The sequence below is a fragment of the Alexandromys fortis genome, unplaced genomic scaffold, assembly GCF_014885135.2.
Source record: "Alexandromys fortis isolate MF-2015 unplaced genomic scaffold, M_Fortis_MF-2015_v1.1 scaffold_32, whole genome shotgun sequence".
NCBI lineage: Eukaryota > Metazoa > Chordata > Mammalia > Rodentia > Cricetidae > Alexandromys > Alexandromys fortis.
The window spans coordinates 14,420,139-14,441,006 of NW_026067938.1; the positions used below are offsets into that span (position 1 = coordinate 14,420,139).

At 40.9% G+C, this 20,868-nt stretch overlaps 1 protein-coding gene across 1 annotated transcript in view; it reads left to right on the plus strand.

Moving 5' to 3' along the window:
* The window catches only part of Dlc1 (DLC1 Rho GTPase activating protein), a 345,287-nt gene that overhangs the window by 153,988 nt on the left and 170,431 nt on the right, over positions 1-20,868 (plus strand). Inside the window, exon 5 of the mRNA XM_050147371.1 lies at positions 20,084-20,117. Coding sequence (XP_050003328.1) covers positions 20,084-20,117 — 34 coding nt within the window. The remainder of the gene's footprint in view (positions 1-20,083; positions 20,118-20,868) is intronic.

A 20,868-nucleotide genomic window follows, 5' to 3' on the forward strand; every position in this document is an offset into this window, starting at 1 on the left:
TACATCAGCCAGTAAGAAGTACTTGATACAGTAAAGATCTTGTACTCACATGAGGAAGATAAGAGGCAAGAAGATATTTATGCCATTTCTGTCTTCAAGGCCAATATAGTTTGGTTGGGCAAGTAAGACCTAGAATTCTTAATATACAGTGAAAATATATAACTAGATTTTAAGAATTAAGAGGCGAATAATCCAAATTAGTAATAATATTTCCTAATCACAAAGAAGATGAGGCATTGAACATACCTCAAGTTCAACTAATTTCCCCAATCAGTAAGCAGATGAAAATTTCAAGAGGTTATGTAATATTTTTCTGGTCCCCTTGGCAGATTTTATGGGAAGAACCCAGATATGAATAGAACTTCCCGCATAAAGGTTGCGATAAGGATGGCTTCAACTGGTTTGGCATGACTAGGATTCCATTTATCCCACAAGCTCTACCAAGAGCCGAGTGTTTCCTAGAAACTTCTAGCGATGTCTTAAGTCATTCCTCTACTCACCCCAGTGTCTGCCCCAATACCATTGTCTTCTGTGTTTCTATATCTTGATATGGGAACACTAGGGTACTCTGTGACATCAACATGTGCTCATAAATGCAGAAAACAACACCTGTTTAAAGAACCAATATGAGCAGAGGAAAGAAGATGTTTTGGTTTTGTTTGCCACCTATATAACCTTGAGCCATTGCAAGAAAAGAACGGGGTTAGCCATATTTTCTCAGGCTGCGCTGCTTCTCGTGCAATATTGACAGAAAGAGTGAAGGGTGTGGATCAATATCTGTACCAGTGATTCAGTAATAAGTGTCTTTGCTTCCTTCTTCCTGCTCATTCTGCCAGCCCCTCCACGCCCACCACACGTCCACACCTAGCTTTGTTATGTATTTTGGAAGCCCACACCCTAGGTAGCTTGGTAGCATCATCACGTCCCCGTTTTCACCTGACTTGATGTCAGATCACTCTATTCTATGCACTTCCTGTCTCGTTCAAAAAAAGTCTTTTTTCCACGTGCTGTCATTCCTGAATTGTCACTTTAATTCCACTATCCAGTCTCAGCTCCGGTCCTGTCCCTTTTCATACTCTTTCATTGCAATGTCTTACCTCTCTAGCCTAAGGATCACAGTTGTATATCATCCCAGACCTTGACCCTGACCTCCAGACCCCTATAAAGTTTAACAGTCTCACAATTTTCTCCATGAAACTTGTACAAAACCAATTTCAGTTCTTCCATCACCCAGTCCACTTTACCAGAAGACTTCTCTTACTACGCAGACATTTTATACAAGTTCATTAGTGAGAAGCTGATGATCTTGATTAGGAATGGGCTCCATGCTCCCAATTAATCCTTCAACAAGCCCCTGCCGATAATTCTTTACCTATTCACGTGATCGTTCCTCCACATCTGAACCCAGTTCACCTCAACCTGAGCAGCAAACCATGCCTCTTTCCTGGGCTTTAGCCTATCCATGCAATCTCAGCTTCTGTTCCCTTCTTCTAGATAACATTCTTCTCAGCGTAGCAAGCACTATCTTTTACAAACCAAAGATCACTGAACAGATCTTGTTAAAATCCAGAGTTCATAGTTGTGATGCCTTGAATTGCAGTACTAGCGAGGCAGATGCAGGTGAATCATAGCGTCACGTATCAGGAGATACGCAACGAGATGCTGATAAATGTTTATTGGTAACCACAAACTGCAAGGTCATGGTTCACCTAGTGCCATGGTTCTCAACCTGTGGGTCGCAACCCCTTTGAAGGTCGAACAACCCTTTCACGGGATATCCTGTATATCACATATTTATATTATGATGCGTAACAGCAGTAAAATTACAGTTACATTGTAGCAACAAAAATAACTATGGCCAGGGGTTCACCACAGCAAGAGGAGCTGTATTAAAAGGCCACAGCATTAAGAAGTTTGAGAACCGCTGACCTAGGATATCAATCATTTCTGGCATTGCTGCAAGGAGTCCACACCAGAAACATCTTCAGACGAGAAGAACTGGTCTTGGTTTGCATTTTGAGGGCGAGGAACACGTAGTCGTGTTCGCAACAGTGAATGTGGCTTTTCCACTGGTCAGGGAGTGTGTGCGGCTGCCTGTCACGTCTCAGTATCATAGGAAGCAGAGAGCTCAGGCCAGAATCTGGCTGGACTATCCATCTCAAGACCCACACCCCAGCCATATACTTCCTCTAGTGAAGCGCTACCTCCTAGAGGTTCCACAATCTCTGAGATAGTATCACCTGCTGGGGATCAAGCGTTCAAATACATGCACATATGGGATATTTTAAAGTCACAAACAGTGCCTAGGCACTTCCTTTTCCTATAGTGTCATCCTCAGCCAGTCTTAGATTCTAACCCAATATTATGTTTGTCTCCTTAGAAACAAAAGAAGCCAAGACTTCCAGCCTGGCAATTTTGCACATGTAGTCTCTACTCTATCTCATGGAACATTCTCCCACCTATATTTCATCTAGTTGATTTCTAGGTGTCAACGTCCATGTAGTTTGTACAGGAAAGCTCAATGAGGCCTTCCTCTTTGAAGCTTTCTTTCAGCATTGTTGACAAAACAGAAGTGTCATGTATGGGATTCATTTAGGTACTTTGGTTTCACTATTATACCCATGACACTGAAGACTACATAGACCTTAGTTTGTCATAACAGCCCCAATACCCGGGACAGTCTAGGATACACAGAGGAGTCTCGGGTCATGTTTAGTGAGTGGGTGGGTGAGAACACACAGCAAGAAAAGAGGAAACAGAGCAACTTCCATGCTTCTTAAAGTATGAGCATAAAACATCGGGGAAATGCCCTTGCATTCATGTGTACGTACCGAAATTTATACATCAGGCCTGGCAGTGGTCTTTGTTGGGTTATAGCCCTCTAGATGACATTACACTTCAATATTACCAAGATACATATCACAAAAAAGATGGAAATTGGCCCTAGCTGTTCATTAAAACCAGCTAGTATGTCTCTTAACTTGGGACTTACAGAAGAAAAAAATTTTCACCTCCAGTATAGACCTATGGATCCATGAAATGTGAAAAAAATCTGAACTCAAGGGCAGTAGGTGAAACCCGGAGCCAGTGATACACCCAACCAGGGATGGGAGTGCCTGGAGAACTCAGTTCTACACCCATATCACTGAGACACACTTTGCCTGGCAAGCTCTTTCAGGAGGTTAAGTGGAGAAAAGAGCATCGTGGCCCAGTGCTTTCCGCCTAAATGACTGAACTGGCACATGCTGAGATGGGGAATGTGGAAGGAGGCCGATGAGGCAGAATGGAAAGAGCTCATGCAAAAGCATGTTCAGTGTGTGCAAAGGAGGCATTCCAGAGTCTCCAGTGGCTTACCTGAAACCTAAGACACTACTAACACACACACACACATACACACACACACACACATACACAGCCAAAGTGAAGTATGAGTTGGTAATGTATTACAGCACAGATACACTGGACAAAGCAGTGATTTATGTCTCTAGCAGGCCAAAGCAGAGTGAGTGAGATCTCACATACTGCTAAAACCAGCACACAGCCCAAATTTTCTTTCTCAAATTTTCCACTCACTGTTCCTATACACCGAAGTCAGCCACCGACAAGTGAAATAATCATAAAAGAACCATAACGAGGCTGACAGGCTATTATAGGTCTCTGGTAAACTTGAAGTGTTCTTATCTCATTATAGCATGAACACATAAATGGAAGGCATCTGATACCCCAATTTTTATGTGCTAAGTGTGCGATTCCCTTCAGTAAATGCAGAACCCGCCTACTGTCAAATGCTTCCCTCTGCTTTATGTTGTACAATCTGTATGTGAACATGTCTTTCCTCCCCTTTCGTTCTGGTATGTCATAATTGCTATGAGTCTCACTTCCACGCGATCCCACCCAGTCCTGGCTAGCAGAGCCATTTTCTATTTGTGAGAAACATGAATCATGCCTCACATGAAATGCCAACAATCTCTGTTCTTAGTGTCCACTTTCCCCGGACAATATCCAGTCCTGGTTTTCATCCATGACAGTGCCAAATATTCTTTTTTTCTTCTTTTTCTTTTTCTTTTTTTTTTTTGTCTGTGAATTCATAAGTCTCCGCAGCATTTTCCAAATGTTTCCAGCAGCTGTTTGTCTTCACATGAAAGGCTGCCTGTTTGTGAGCACACACAGCCCCCCGACAGCCTGCTCAGTGTAAGCATCTACCTTCTGATCGGCTTCAGACCCCACCCGCTTCGTCAATCCCTTCAGCGCAGTGCGGCTGCAGCCAGGCCCTGGGAGCTCTCAGTGTGTGTACAACATCACTGTCTCAGAGCACGTCCCACGGCTTGGGAAATGTTCTGGGGCTGTTGCACAATTGACTACGATTATGAGAAGCATGAAAAGAAGCTGTGTGTGACCTTTTCCTTCTTGCCATATTTGAAGCAGTCTTCTCAGAGACCTGGCTCCCTGGACAAACCCAGACTCGGCAACCTCCCTCCTTCCTTCCCAGGCTTCCAGAGCTCCAAACTAACCATCGCAGAAAAAAAAAAAAAAGACACTGAACAGCCTCTGAAATTTCCATCTCTTTCTTTCTTTTTTTCTTTCTTTTCTTCTCAGTTTGTTCATGAACTAATTGGCACAAGCTGCAGAGTTCTAAAAGGAAATGTCTCTGTCAGGATCACTCCGGTTTATTTTCCAGATTTCTCTCTCGCATGGTTCATTCACAGGCCTATGGGATTTCAAGAAAATGAAATCTTATTTAGCAGTTAGTGCTTAAGCAAAATCAATCGTTCCAATTATCTTATGGTACACAATGTTCACACAGTATTGTGGGAGGTTGCTTGTCACCCCCAATGACACCTGAAAAACATAGGAAAATAAAAACACAGAACACCTTGGAGAGGCACTGAGAAAAATAATTGCTACCGCAATCCCACTGTGCTTGGAAAAAGAAAGCTTCCATTTTTTACCCTTTAAGTAAAAGCACATAATTTATATTTGGTTTAGGGGCTGAGGACATTCACATCAACAAAAGAAATAAAAAGAAAGATAAATCCATACCATGCTAGTGAAGGTAAAGTTTATTTGAAAGGGACATTTCAAAAAAAAAAAACCAAGAGCTAGTTATATTTTCTTGTAATTTAATTTACGCATATGTTTTGCCTTCATGTATGCCTATGCATCATGTATGGCCAGTGCTCCTGGAGTGCAGAAAAAAAGATGTCAGAGCCTCTGAGACTGGAGTAATAGACAGTAGTTAGCTGTTGAAATAATAGGAGCCGGCGGGGCTGCATCCCCAGCACCCCGGCCGCCTGCTAGCTTATGCCCCGAAATAACAACATACAAACTGTATTCATTTAAGTACTGCTTAGCCCATTTCTATCTAGCCTCTTCTAGGCTAATTCTCGCACCTGGACTAGCCCATTTCTAATAATATGTGTAAGCACCCCAAGGTGCGCTTACCGGGAAGATTCTAGCCTACGTTCATCCTGGGCTGGAGCTTCATCGCGTGTGCCAAGGAGAGCTAAGCAGGGCCTCTGCTTTAGAGAGCAGAGCTGTCGAGTCTGAGCTCACTACCTCTTCCTCCCAGTATCCTATTCTGTTTACTCCTCCCACCTATGTTTTAACCTATCAGGGCCAAGGAGTTTCTTTATTGCTTAACCAATGAAATCAACAGATTGATATATGACACTTCCACATCAGTTAGCTACCAAGCGAGTGCTGGGAACCGAACCTGTGTTTTCTGTGAGAAGAGCAAGTGGTCTTGACTACTAAGCCATGTCTCTCGACTCAGTTACTCTTAAGCAGTTTTAAGGACCAAGTCCACTGGACACTCCTCAATAATATGAACTACCGTGGCTCTCAGAGCCTTAGCAGTATTTTTAGAAATTTAGCCTTTAGCATATTGAAAAATATAGTACCAGCAGCAACAAAATATAAGAAACAATGAAAACATAGCTAGGTGTCACTCTGAAGAAATAATTTTTTTTTAATAAAAAAATTTTTAAAGTTCTCTATCCTGTCTGCAGGATGTTCAGAGGCATCTTCAGGAAGTTTCTAGTTCAGCCAAGGAAACAAAAGCATGGCAATATGGACATTAGCCATGACACATAACCCATGAGTCATATGGCTGGATTAATCTCAGGAATGACACACAGGGGCATCTTCTCAGACTTCCAAAGCCTGAATTACATTTACTTTTTAATCTAAAAAACATTTACTTTCAAAATAAATATTATCACAAGCTAATGAAATGCTTATTTGATGCTGTATAGGATTACCATAAAATAAAATATGTAATTATTTAAGAAGAGTAGGGCATTGTCTTAGCTCAGTGTATATTTAAATACATTATGAATAATATACCTGACAGAGTGTGGTTTCATCTACACTAGTTGAAAATTCTAAGTTCCCTAAAGGTAGAAATTAATAGTCACTAAAATCACTAAGATCCTTAGAAGGTCCACAGACATCAGTAAATAGAAACCAAGAAACAGTTATCAACCCAACCAAAATGCTGCATTGTATAGAGTAATGAGAAAATTATAATAAAACTTAGCAACTAGCTCTCTGCCTCTTTTCAATTGGTCCACCACAAAAAAAGGTAGTATTATGGGTCCATTTTAGCCACAGATATTTGGTTGTGTTTCAAAACTACAAAGAACAATAATAACTATGGGTAACTGTCAAAGTAGCCAACAGATATTGGTTTATGTATTTTGTTTAACAAAATAAATTATTTAATACAAGAAATGTATTTTTTAATTTGAACTTCTCTTCTTATGAAGCAAAATGGTTTAAAGTTTTAGAACAAAAGTGTACTTTCTAAACCCCAATGAAATAAATAATATTTATATTTGTATCTCAATGCAAATATGTACAAATTATATATATATATATATATAAAATTATATATGTGAGGACAGAATTCTGTTTGAGCTTACCCCAACAAATGTTTAATTTTCTAATTCTCAGCATTTCTAGGGGAGAGAATTAGAGTAAACTCATCATTTTAGACTGAATTTTGACCCAAATACTAATAAGAAAACATTCTAGAAATTAAAAATAGACTCAGAAAAGAATGTTACGTACCTGCTGAGCCACCATAAAAGAACTAGGCCGGGGCTGGAGAGATGGCTCAGTGGTTAAGAGCATTGCCTGCTCTTCCAAAGGTCCTGAGTTCAATTCCCAGCAACCACATGGTGGCTCACAACCATCTGGAATGAGGTCTGGTGCCCTCTCTGGCCTGCAGACATACATACAGACAGAATATTGTATACATAATAAATAAATAAATATTTAAAAAGAACTAGGCCGTCTCTTTCACCTGATGTGTGTGTCAGGTGCGAGACATCATCAGGACAGCTTCAAAGGAGCGACTTTGAAAATCTGTCTGTGAAAATATTTCTGTGAAAAGAAATGACAGAAGTGTCAGCTTTGTCTTGAGAATGCACTAACCAGCTCAGGTCCCCTGTTTGGGGAAACACCTGGAAGTCTCTGTTCTGTTTCCAGACAACTTCCCTGTTTAGCCCCTTGGTTAGTAAAGTCTATATGCATTTTTGAGATGCAAATATTCTTTCTTGTTATCATTTTCATTTTAAGCATTTGTTATCATTAAGTCCCTGCTATGTTGTACATCATTTCAAAGGGGAAATGGGTATTTTGTCATATTTTTATTTTAAAATGTAAAACCAAGTATTTCCTCTGTTAACTCCAGAAAATAGATCATTGAATGAGTTACACTCAATACAAAGGTGAGGAGACCCCATGATCAAAGCTCCTCATAAGAGTTAGCAGGATAAGTCCTCAACCCACTTGGTAGACCCCAGAAGTCATGAGACCGTGTATTCTAAATCAGCAACAAGAAAGAAGTTGGAGCCGGGCTGTGGTGGCGCACGCCTTTAATCCCAGCACTCGGGAGGCAGAGGCAGGCGGATCTCTGTGAGTTCGAGACCAGCCTGGTCTACAGAGCTAGTTCCAGGACAGGCTCCAAAGNAAAAAAAAAAAAAAAAAAAAAAAAAAAAAAGAAGAAGAAGAAGAAGTTGGAGATAATGGAGGATCATCTTACCGGTGTTTCCAGCTGGGATTCTCCAGAGTGATAGCACATGCGTACATTAGCAGAACTCTGGAGACCGAGACAGTTGTATTGCAGATAGAGGTCAGGCTGGGCTACAAAAGTAAAACCCTATCCTAGAAAAAGAAAGAAATTAGAATTCACTTGTCAACTTAATAAGCCAAGAACCAAGCAAGCTTTGGCTTTCCTCTGATAATAAAAGCATAGAATTAATGGAGAAGGGCGCTAGGAGGACCTGGGTGGGAAAGACAGGCCATGCTGAACAGCTGCTAGGGGAGCAGCGCCGGCTGGCAAGCCTCCTCGCCTCTGAGTGAGAAATAGGAGCCCAACCACACAGTGAGTTCCGTCAAGGTCAGGCATCTTCCTGTTCTACTCTCCCTTTCTCAGCGTTTTTCCCCCTTTCATTTGCCGATGTGCTCATATTTTAAAAAGCAGTTCTGTTCATTGTCACTAAACCAACTGCTTTTGCATTTGATGACAGGTATTACTGTAGGTTGGTTGTGGTCTCATTGTCCCCCAGGGTGCCATGTGTTGAAACCTAGCCCCCTCTGTGAAGTCAGAAAAGGCTGAAAAGAACATAATCCAGATAGGCTGCTTAGAGGCTCTACCCCTGGGAAGTGGCTAGGACTAGGGTAGTGTGGCTCTTCCAGGACTGAATTCTGGATGTTTAGAAGAGATGGGTAGACCAGAAGGTACAACACATGGATATGTGTTTGTTGTGACATCCTCCATTGCCTCAGAGTCACCAGCAAGAAACTTATGACTATACCTTTGCTCTTCAGCAACATGAACTAAAAGAAACCCTTTTCCTTTATAAAGTAGCCTGCTTCAGGTATTTTGGGATAATAACAGAAATGTTATTATCATTATAATTATAAAATGCTGATATCATTATAAATAGGCCCTCTGATGAAAAGGTTGATGAAAAGGTTCATACCCACAAAAACAATTTCTTCTATACCTTTTCAGTGTCCAGATGAGTTCATCTTTCCTAATACTGTTTCTTTGGATTAGGAAGGAGATATTGCATGAAATTAAACTGCAAAGCATCTAATATATCTCATGAAAATGTATATTCATTAACATAGTCTTAAAAATAAAGATGTTGACATGAAAAAATTGCTTAGTTGTTAGGAGAGTGTCCTGCTCCTGTACCAAATCAAAGTCCAGTTCCCAGCATCCACACTGGCCAACTATCACCTGTGACTTCAACATCTGAGATCTGACATCTGAAGCCTGAAAAATAAAAACTCAGGATCAGAAATTGGGGTTCAACCTGAAGATCCAAAAAGCAAACAGCCAATCACTGCCTCTTACCTTGACCTCAGCCCGAAATAGCGATCCTGCCTCCAGGAATCTCAGAATAAGACTGTTGAAAGCTGTTTCCTCCCATTTTATAATCATCTCTAGGGCTGGGATTAAAGATGTGCACTGCTGTGATTAAAGGCATGCACCACTCAATTTCTCTGACAATTAGTGTGGCTACTGGGATTAAAGGTGTGTGTTACCATTGCCGAGTCTATAAGGCTAACAACCAATGGGGCTCTATTACTCTTAGATCTTCAGGCAGTCTTTATTTATTAATAATACCATTAAAATGCTACTACAGACATCCTCTTCTGCCCTCTTCAGGCACAGAGAGAGAGAGAGAGAGAGAGAGAGAGAGAGAGAGAGAGAGAGAGAGAGAGAGAGAGAGAGAGAGAGAGAGAAAGAGACAACACAGTGAGAGAGAAAGACACAGGTGTCACCTTTGTTCTAGTAAATGTACCCCTGGTCAGTAATGCCTGATTTCGAAGTTGAAGCATGAAGGTTTGGCCAACCCAGAGCTCACGTGGAGTAAAAGCCTTTAACGCTGTGTTAGAATTCATTGTTCCTACAAAGCCATGGCATACACTCACTGAGCGTCCCAACAACAACCACCCTTCCGTCCCTCCTTCCCACCCACGGTCCGCTCAGCTGTGTCTTATTTCCAGCAGCTGAAAGCAATGTCCTGTCCAGCTGACTTTTATCCATAGTGCTGAATATTGATAGAAAATGAAATATTCAAGCCCAGGAGAGGAGGTGTAGGCAAAAATTTAAGGACAAGGGTGTTGGGTTCAGAAAAGTTTTTTCTGAAGAGAAAACATCCATTCACTGCAGACAGGAGACTCACAGCAGATGGAAAGAAATATATATATTTCACCCAAGCCTAGCTCAGTAAACTAGAGAGTTCATTGGGGATCCTTACAGGAGCCTTGGTAAGGCGTTACAAACAGGAGTATGAATGAGTCAAAAGCAGCTGCATCAACAAAAGCCTACCCCGTCCTGGATGATGATTCACAGAAACTGCATCCTTGGAGCTTCCTAAACCGATAGTGCGGATAGTGCGGCTCTCTGTAGTCGCCACCTCTAGTTGCAAACAAAACCTCTGATTCAAACTGAGAGTGGCATTTATCTGCAAAGAAACACGTGGCTGCTCAAGGGACTGAGACTAAGTGGCAACTAAGTGTTCAGCCCTAAACAGGCCATTTCTACCACATCCTCTAAGACCCGGGAGCAGAAGAAGAGCAGAAAGAATGTAAATGCCGGAAAGAGTGGGCAAGCGCTACGAAATGCTGTCTCCTGCATGACACAGCCAGGCGGTCATGATCTCCCAGCAGCTGTGGATGCCTGCTGGGGCCTGCAGAAAGCTGGGCCAATCAATAATCAGTCAGGAATTGGGCTCCAGAGATGCTATCACTAATGGGTGCTTGGGGAGGGGAAGACATATCTTGGGTTATATCATCTCTACTGAAGGCGCCAGGCTCCATGGATAGCCCCAAACTCTTGTGACACTCATGGCTCCTATTAAACTCATCAAGTCACAAAAGAAAAAGGCATTAATGGGGGAAGTCCTTAAAGAAGAAGTCAGACCATGAGTGCAGGGGTGTTCAGTGAGAGAGAGCTGCATTAGTTACTGTTCTGTTGCTGTGGTTAAAAAAAAAAAAAATACCATGACTAGAACAATTTAAGGAAAAAGAGCTGACTTGGCTTACAATCTGAGTGATAAGAGTTCTTTGAGACAGGGAAGGCATGCCCTGGGGGCAGAAGGAGGAAGCTGGCTGATCCTGTGTTCATCCACACACAAAAAGTAGAGAGACGTAGATAAGACTCTAAACCCTCAAAGGCTGCCCTGATGATGTACTTCCCCTTAAAGGTCCATCTCCTTCCCAAACAGTGCCACCAGCTGGGGACCAAGTGTTCAAATACTCGAGTCTACGGAGGACATTTCTCACTCAAACCACAGCAGTGGGCAACAGAACCCAGGATGCATTAGATATAAATAGGAAATTTTCAAAGAACAGATCTAATAGAAGTTATTCTTTTCAAAGGAGGGACTAAATAGAACGGCGACATAAAGCAAGCATCCAGTGTCAGCTCAGTATGTGTTGCCTGTTTCCTGTGTCATTGCCCATCCGTCTTTATCTTGCCCAGTCTTTAGAGAACAGCTGACAGCTGTGAGCAGACTCTCTGGCTTGTATGGCTTCCCTCTCCAGCATTCCTTTCTCCTCCTTTTTCTACTCTCCCTAGCCTCTTTCTTCTCTTGTAAACGCGGGTCCAGAAGTCTTCCCTGTCCTACCCCATCATTGCTGAGCATGCTCCAGGACCCCAGTGGATGCCAGGGGTCATAGATCTTTTATATTATTTTTATCATATACATATAGTCATGTTTAAATGATCCAGTAGACACTGTGAGATCAGCCATGACTCTACAGGGTAAAGCAGTTCACAAAGGATCTTAGCAACCTCCCAAAAGATTGTTTTCTCTTCATCTGTGGCCTCTCACCTTCCACTCACAAGGAGACATGTAGTGGTATTACACTGTAACTTCATGCATGTGTATACTGTATTTTGATCATTCTCACCCCCATACATTCCTCCTATGCCTAAACCCCTGCTTCCAGCCAAGTCCTGCTCCTACTTTCATTTTGTTTTCTCTTGTTTGGTTGGCTTGCTGTGGCCCGCTGAGTGTAACCAGGGTTCCCTTCCTGAGCATGAGTGGAGGGTTGCGTACTTGAGCATGGGTAAGTCATCAGTGGTTCCACCATTGAAGAAAATGACTCTCCCTCCGCGCAACATCAGCAACTACCAATAGCTTTTCTGGGAGAGGAGAGGACTCATGAGACCCTCCCTGTGACAAATGTGAACCCTGTAGGCTCCGCATATAAATTCTCCAAACTTGAACTCTGACAGCTAAACGAGTTGTTAACATTAGTTTTAATTACTAGGGAGAAAAACATGCTGCTCGACAATTGCGTCACCCTTGCAAATGCATTCCGTGCAAGAAATGGTCAAATCCCGCCAGCAAGAGAAATCCACCGCTCTATACTCCACAGTCAAACCTCTCCTGCCCACTCCACGCATTCCACATGAGCCTTCCTTGCCTGGTCCTCTTGCCAGTGGCAGTGGGCGCCAGAGCACAGCTGACTGCCGCATTGTGAAAGCCCTAGCAAAACCCCAGCAGGGCTCCATCCCTATCTGGAATCGGGAGTTAGGCACCTGTAACCACTTATGTCAGTGCACTTTGCTCTGTAATGCCCTCTATATTATTCTTGAATGAGACACAGGGGTGAATCGCGGTGTTTGTTAGATCTGGATAAAGTGGGAAGAGCTGTTCTCTCATAGCTGTCTTTCATCTTAGATTTCATATTAAAGTGATAAATTTGTTCTCTGCATCTTGTACAACAGACAAGACTATCACAGGCTGACATTCAAAACACACTGGTTTATTGAAATGCAATTATTGGTATCTTATGTCATCAAGTGTGAAAATTCTGATTTGGAAACCTGTGTCTATCAAAATAAACCTCGTCTTTCTAGGGAGAACTATTCTGCCCACCATCTGGATCAGCTTTGCTGGAGGAAGAACAAGGTGAAAAGGAAGTAGGAAGCCACAGAGCCCGACACAGAACTGAGAGAGTCAGGTCCATTCTGAAGTCAGAAATTGAGTTGGGGTCCATGACTTTACTGACAAAGGACATTTGTCCTAGAATAGTTATTACGTTGATCATAAGAGAAAACCAAAAGTTGCTAACATAAAGTTTGCCTCTACATGAACCCAGTTTCTTTGGATGGCAGAGATCGTTGATATTTTACAGGTTGACCCAGGCTTCTGCCTCCAAGATGATAACATGGACATACCTGCACCTCCGTACCCATCCCCCAAAGGGCAGAACAACTTAGAGGATCTCAATTTTGTTGTTAAGGAAAAAAAGGTTTATCTTGGTTATAGTTTCAGAGATTTCTATCTATGTTCAGTTTCCTCCTTTGCCTGAAGGCCTGTTGACAAGCCACGAACTACATCAGCATAAAGGATAGAGTTCACCTCCGGGTGGCCGGGAAGCACAAAGACTATCAATGCTAACATGATACACAACTTTCAAATGTCTACTATTCAGGTATTATTTATTATCATTCTCATTTCCAAAAGTTCTGATACTATATTTTGGTTTCAACGAATGTTCTTGAACTTCAAATTTCCTCCTTCGTCTCCACTTTTCAGTAGCTGCTATCCCCTTAAGCCTACAATAAGAAGCTTCAGTAGAGCTGAAAAACATTAAAGAACCCTTGCCTTCTGGACGGAATATCTGCCTCATAACCAATCCTAGCATTGCGGGCATTGGAGGATACAGAGCCCCTAAGATACATGTTTTAAATTGAATTTGCCAGTGCTTAGCACTACAAAGACTATCTCACTGCAACAAAAATATTTCTGGGTCCCAGCCAAGAGCTCAATTACACAGAGCAAGGTGTGATAAAAATAAATTCCAAGTCGGTGAACAAGGGCAGAGTTTGTCACAAGGAAATTTATGGGTGTTATTCGCGCGGTTTTCATCTGTACTCTCCTCTCCTGCTGCTCTGATAAGACGGGATAGCGCTTGGACCTAAAGTCTGTAAGATGCAGGTAATGAAACAGCTTGACAATTGCTACATTTGGGCAGAGATGGATAAATAACTATGCAGACACTGGGCTGTTGAAGTGAATTTAAACTTTTATTTTATTATAATTGGTAATACTTATCATGTCCCAGATAGGTCTGAATTAAATAGTATTTTGTCTCTTAGCCTCTCAGAGACTAAATGAGGGCGAAAAAAAAGAAAACAAATTCACAATGCCAGCTGTTTTACTTTTAAACTAGCAATTATTTGAAATTGTGTTAAATTATTAACAAATACTTTCATGTATTTGTTATACATGAAATATATATATATATATATATTTAAAAGTATATACACTTTTATCCCATTTGCCTGGCTACCATTGTACATAAGACTTGTAAGTTTTTGCTTGCTGTATATTGATAGCTTTTAATTGTGTATGAAATTCATTTTAATTTGAAGAAATTTGTAACAAATAAAGCCATCCGGTGAACAGTTTCAGCTGGCTTTCATCTGAATGAGGAATGTCACTGGAAAGTGGAGTCTGGTGGGCAATATAATACCATCTAGTCCAGGTTAGAAAGTAAGGTAAAAGGAGACATTTCTTTAAAGGTTTTTAAGTATCAAACAAACAATTTTTAGCTATATATAGGAGAAATTATGAAGATGGTCCTTGGGGAACTGAAATTTGATGACCTCTAAATCCTGCACCATGAAGAGGTTCCCGAAACATGACCTCAAAAGCTAGAAAAACACTTCTAACCCAACATAGATGATATCATATTGCCCATCAGACTCCACCTTCCAGTGAAAGTTCCTTCCAATGAAAGCAAGCCAAAACCATTGAGTGGATGGCTGTATTGCACATAAACTCACTAACTCTCCCTGTTGTCAAATGTGAGTCCCAACCTCTTCCAATGGGTTCTTGAACCCTCGTCTGAGACCTAGGCTCTTCAGCACCAAAGAGTACTGTAACATCATTTCTGGGGTCATAATTGCTCATTGTGAGATTTTCTCCAGAAATTACTTTTGAAAACAAATGTGAGTGTTTTAAAGGGAAGAGAATAAATTATACTGCCACTAATCCATCATGAATTTAATTATTTTTAAAAAGGAAATGGAGGAAATTCCAGCAGAAAAAAATCAAAATATGCCAGACACTTACATAAATATCTATAATATTTGAAAGAATTCCAAATAAGCAGAGAGAGAGAAAAAGAGAGAGAGAGAGAGAGAGAGAGAGAGAGAGAGAGAGAGAGAGAGAGAGAACAAAACCTTCCAGGCAGGACTCTCTGTGTGAAGAAAACAAAGGAGCTGTCTTTTTCTAAAGCCCAGAAGTGTGTCTTCTAAATTATTTCCCTATTCTTTGAAGAGCTTGACCTTAAAAAAAGGCTTCTTGACAGTAACATCGTATGGGACTGATTCCAAATTACAAACAAACAAAAATGTCTTATGTCACTAAAGGAAAAAGCATATTGATAAAAATAAATTCACTGTGGAGGAAAAACAGCATCACTCCCATCATCCAGAAGGAGCTAGAACAACGAGAATTCTTCTATTGACGTTGTGCTGAAGGGTATTCGGAGCTGACATTTTTCCCTGATGCTGCTCTCCATAGTAACATAGCGGTGGCTGTAAGTTCCCAAAGGTGTTGGGTGGAGGTCATCCTATCGGTGCGGAGAACTGTCCTCACAGGAAACCAAAAGGCATGACATACATAGTTAATATGTCTACAAGTGATGTCAAAGTCAGCTCTTCCCTAAGTGTGTTTCCCATGTGAAGGCCTGAGCAGCCAGCTAAGCTCCCACACACAGCTTCAAAAGTGCTCATTGAGTCAAATTATTTCCTCTTCCTTTACTAAAGTGCTTTTTTTTCGATGATTTTTTTTTTTAATTTCAAGACTAAAACCACCTTAATTGGCCACCATAGTCCAGAACCCTTTCCTGAAAGAGCCTTTTGAATGCTAGGATATCTAGGCTGTGGTGGTTCAGAGTCATTGAAATGGTGATTTTTCTATCAATTGAATATCATAGAGGAGAATAACAAACTATGAATGATTTTTCCTCTCATTTGGAAGTTATTAGTAGACTTTCCTTTGTTCCATTGCGAGAGAAGAAAATATGAAGTTACAGCGAACCCATATGGCCAGCAGAAAACCCCCATTTAATTGCTTTATTGCCAGAAATGTTGAATAACTTCCGGAAGAGGCATTTCTAATGAAACATATGGCAGCTATTAGCCAGGGACCCGAGCAAGCTCAAAAATATCCTTTCTATGGGAACTTTCTCATATCATAAGCAACAATCGTATTTGGTATGTTCATTCCAGAAATGTGTACACACCTACTTTACACGTGGGTCTATACATCCATCTTTCATGAGAAGTCTCTGGTAATCCAAAGAATAAATGGTTGGACACGTTGGGACCTCAACACAAAGACCCAACTGTCCTCATCCTACCCACCTCGGAAGTCAAGGGTAAAAAGACAACCTCCTGAGCAATGCCTGCTTCCCAAGTGTCCAGTGTCTGAAAGCATTACATTTCAATCTGGATAGGCCTTTCTAAGATTTATTTATATCTGTATTAATGTGTAGATTCAACATATATGGGTACTCCAGGATGCAAAAAAAAAAAAAAAATGGTGTTAGAAGGTGGGTGTTAGAAACCAAACTTGGGACCTCTGTAAAAAAGCAGCAAGTGCTCTTAGCCACTAAGTCACCTCTCCAGCCCTGCACCTGGTTACTCTTAATCATCTACTACCTAATCATTTTTTTAACACCATACCAGGGATAGACCTGACCATTGTCACTCAATATTCGCTATATGGAATTATTTTTTTTTCTTTTCATGTGTCTTTTCAACTATGTTGTGCATTCCACACTAAAAAAAAAAAAAAATGTTAGATTTTTGTACCCACCATGTCGCCAGACATGTAATTAAGAGTGAACAAACAGTTTTAATTAACTGAAAGCTAAGTGTCTGCATTTTCTGATTACTTCAATGCCTTACATCCCTGCCTAAATTTGCAAATGTAATCAACTTATGCACAGATCATTTGCTGGAGAGATGGTTTGCCCCCAAAAGCAAGTCAGTGGAGTGGTGTCCAGTGTTACTGTGATGTGTTCTTGCTTGAAAAGAGAGATTGGCACCATCTAGGCACATTAAACTTGGTCTCTCTTCTTTCTTCTTTGCAATATGACTGTTGCGGTTACTTAATGGAAAGGAGATTTGGTAAATGAAAGCAGTATGTGAAACATGGTGAAATTCCAAAGTAATCAGCATTAACCACATGAAATATGGGCATCTATGGGGCATATTAAGGATAAAATATTTTTGCCTTATAACTCAAATCAATGATTATAACTTTATTAGATAGTCTACATACTAAGGATACATTTTTATAATAAAATATGGGAAATGTTTCTCTATTGTTAGTCAGCTTGTAGTTTGGGACAAGAGTTTTAGTTGGTCTTAAACGCCTAAGCTATAAGAAGAGGATGGTTGCCTAATTTTCTAGCTGTCCAAAATAAATATATGCAATATATGTTTTGCAATCTCAGTCAGTATCTTGTCAGAGAGCCTCACAGAGTTGTTTCTTCCATCAACCAGAATGGTCTGATGAGTAGGCATGGAGGCTGACATTCCATATTTGACCATAGGACCACACACAAGCTACTGTAATTTGCAGGACTTCATCAGGTAGTTCTAAGGATTGAGTGAGTTTATGCAGGTAAAAGTTTTTTGTTTTTTTTTTTAATTACCCTACATGTACTAAACAGTAAGTGTGAGTTGATTTGTGCTGGGACCTTTCTCCATGAATATCCTTTAATTCCCTCTGTCACCTGTATTCACCATCTTGTCAGCAATTGAAAAGCTTCTATTGCCAGTACTCTTGGTCACTCAACAGAGCTTGATGTTAAAACCTTTCCACTGAAGACACCAGACATTTTTATCACAGAACCTGGGAGAAATCAAGCTGGTACTGATGGGGAAGCTTGCTCCCTGCTGGCTGGTTTTCACGGTACCAGAGGGTTTTACACAGTCTACGGGGGGGGGGGGGGGGGAGAAAGTCATCAACAGTCTTTTACAGCTGTGGAATCCTAAAAGCTTTGATAATGATCAACCTGGCAAGATAGCCCCATGGGTGCAATAGTGGCATGAACGTTATGGAAGTGACCAACCATTTTCTGATGTGCTTAAGGTCCACTTCACAAGAGGGTGTTCATACTTAGTACTGTGAACCTGTCCAAAACTCCTTCACTAAGGAGGTCTTAGAAAATCTACTACTATTACTTTGCCAAGTGGAAAAGGCATTAAACTTCCTTCTAAGTATATATCCCTACTCTCATAGATTAGTCTGTCCTTCAACTTTCATCAAAGAAGTCTCTTCCTGTGTGTGTCTTTCTCTGTCTCTCTATCTCCATACACTCACTACAAATAACACACATAAGAATCTTTCTTGTCTTAGATCTGTTGCTGTTTCCTGATGACAGAAAAAGCGGTAGGGAGTCTGCAGTCAGTGGTTGTCGCTAGAAATCTCAATGCATGGATCACATAGGCTTGCAAAGGCTCTCTAATTTGTATACATACAGGTATATCCAAATGCTGTGGAATTCTCTTGTATTCTGGTTCAGTAAAATACTGATTGGCCAGTAGCCAGGCAGGAAGTACAGGCAGGATGATCAAACTAAGGATAATGGGAAAAAGAAGGACAGAGTAGAGTGTCTCTAGCCAGACACAGAGGAGCAGGAGATGAATGTACTGTGCTAATAAAAGTATCGCCACATGGCAGAGTGTCACGACCGTCTCAACCAGCAAGGATGATGCGACACGGGAGCTCTTCTTACAGGCAGTTTTATTTAGGACTTTTGACAATCGAAGAAATCCCCCCACCCCCACCCCCAAACCTCCCCCAGCCCTTAAGTAGGCCTGGGCTACCAACCCTGGATAGCCACGTGGGCGCTGTTCATTGGTCCACACTCACACAAGCAGCTTGCGATCAGGTGATGATCGCAAGGGTCCGGCCTCAGCCAAATAAGGAGTTGTTTATCAGAGAACGCTCACTTTTGGGATCGTGGAGGGCAGAAGCCAGCGCCATCTTTAAGGTGCGGCTCCACGCAGCTCTCTACAGCAGAGAGTAAATAAGAAATATGGGTTAACTTAAAATGTGAGAGTTAGCTAGCAACAAGACTGAGCTATCAGCAGAGCATTTGTAACTAATAAATGAGCCTCAGAGTAGTTATATGGAAACTGATGAGCAGGAAAGAAATGTCAGATTATACCAATACACTCATCTACATGTACATGTACCACACACACATACACACCACACACACACACATGCACATGTGTGTGCACACACACACACACAAAGTTAATGCCTCTGTGTTCTTTTAGACATGAGTAATTGAGAACTAGAAATTCAAGCTCCTTAATTCATTCTTGGCATTCACAAAGAATAGCATTAACAGTGGTGCTTTGTAAGTTTTTGAAACATTTCTTATTACTTATTTCAAGTCTTATGCTTAAAATAATAAAGATAAAAATGAAATGGAACGGACCTTTTTAAACCTTTCATATAGATAAATTAATCCATAGAATCCCTGCCCAGAGTAATACTAAGTAAGTAAGCGAGATTGTTTCTCTTTCTGGGAACCTGGGATACTTTGTGGAGGGCACTATATTTAGTTTTCCCAGCAGTCCTATGAAATACGTGAGATTTTTCCACCTGGTACAAAGAGGCTGGGTAGCTCACTCAAATGCTTACTGACAGTAGAGAAAAGTCAAAGGCTTGAAATGCCCAGTCACTGGCTAAATAATTTACTTTGTGGGCCTCCCAAAACTAGAACAAAAATATTCACCCAAAGTCAAAGAGTGTATTAGCCTAATATAGTACCTATGTCATTCAAAGATAATATAGACGGATTCTAATGTCAGACCAGAAAATCATTATGGAATTGATATGGCTCTCACAGCCAGGTGTAATGGCGTCACAGATTGCTCCACGATGCTTATTTTTCTACTATCTGAATCTAGGTTTTATTACATTTATGATACATTAATCCTAATTATATTAGTTAATTTTTTTTCTAATTGTGTTGTAATTTTGTGCATCTCTTTTCTTTTTTCCAGGCTGTTCCATGTGTTAGAGAAAAGGAAATGGCTGGTGAGTTTACATTTGGGTTGTGTTTTTCGTGCCTACATATTTTAGAATGAAATTCCACATTAAAATAGAAATCTCTCTAAGTATCTAAAATACACCAATCTAATCGATTTCTGTGGGAAATGTGATTGTTGAATTAGAAAATAAACCAGTTATTCTCATGATGTAAGAAAAATATGGCTTTTGGCATCGTGTTGGTATTGTGTTAAAAGACATCTTGTAGCCTTTAAAATTAATGGCAATTACAATCTTTTTTTCCTCTTGGGGGGGGAGAGTTTTGATGTGTTGACCAATGTGTTGAGGAGTGGTCTTTGGAAACTGATTGTTGGTATTTATCAAGCTTTATTGTTTTTAATCTCAAGTAGTCGGTTCAGTAGTCAGAAATAGATGTGCTTGCTGGTTAAAATGGACAGTGTATGTTTGAAAGCAGCAAGAAGGCGATGTAGCTGCTGGGGAAAACACGGCTTCGCTTTTCACACTCTGTGATGGTTGTAGCAACTCCCCAGTATTGTGGGGAAATGGGAAAGGACTGACGAGAGGCACAAAGTAGGAAAAGCTAGGCTGGAACTGGGTGTTTTAAAATCTGTTGGTCTTTCTCCATGTTGTCCTCTGTGTTCCACCTAAAGAAAACAAAAACTAAAAAAAAAAGCAAAACGAGTTTGAATGTGCAAGCCAACTTGAGGCATGTCACTTACGTTACAGACGTGTGACGTTATGTACATCATAGACGTGTGACGTTTACGAGCAGCAGTGA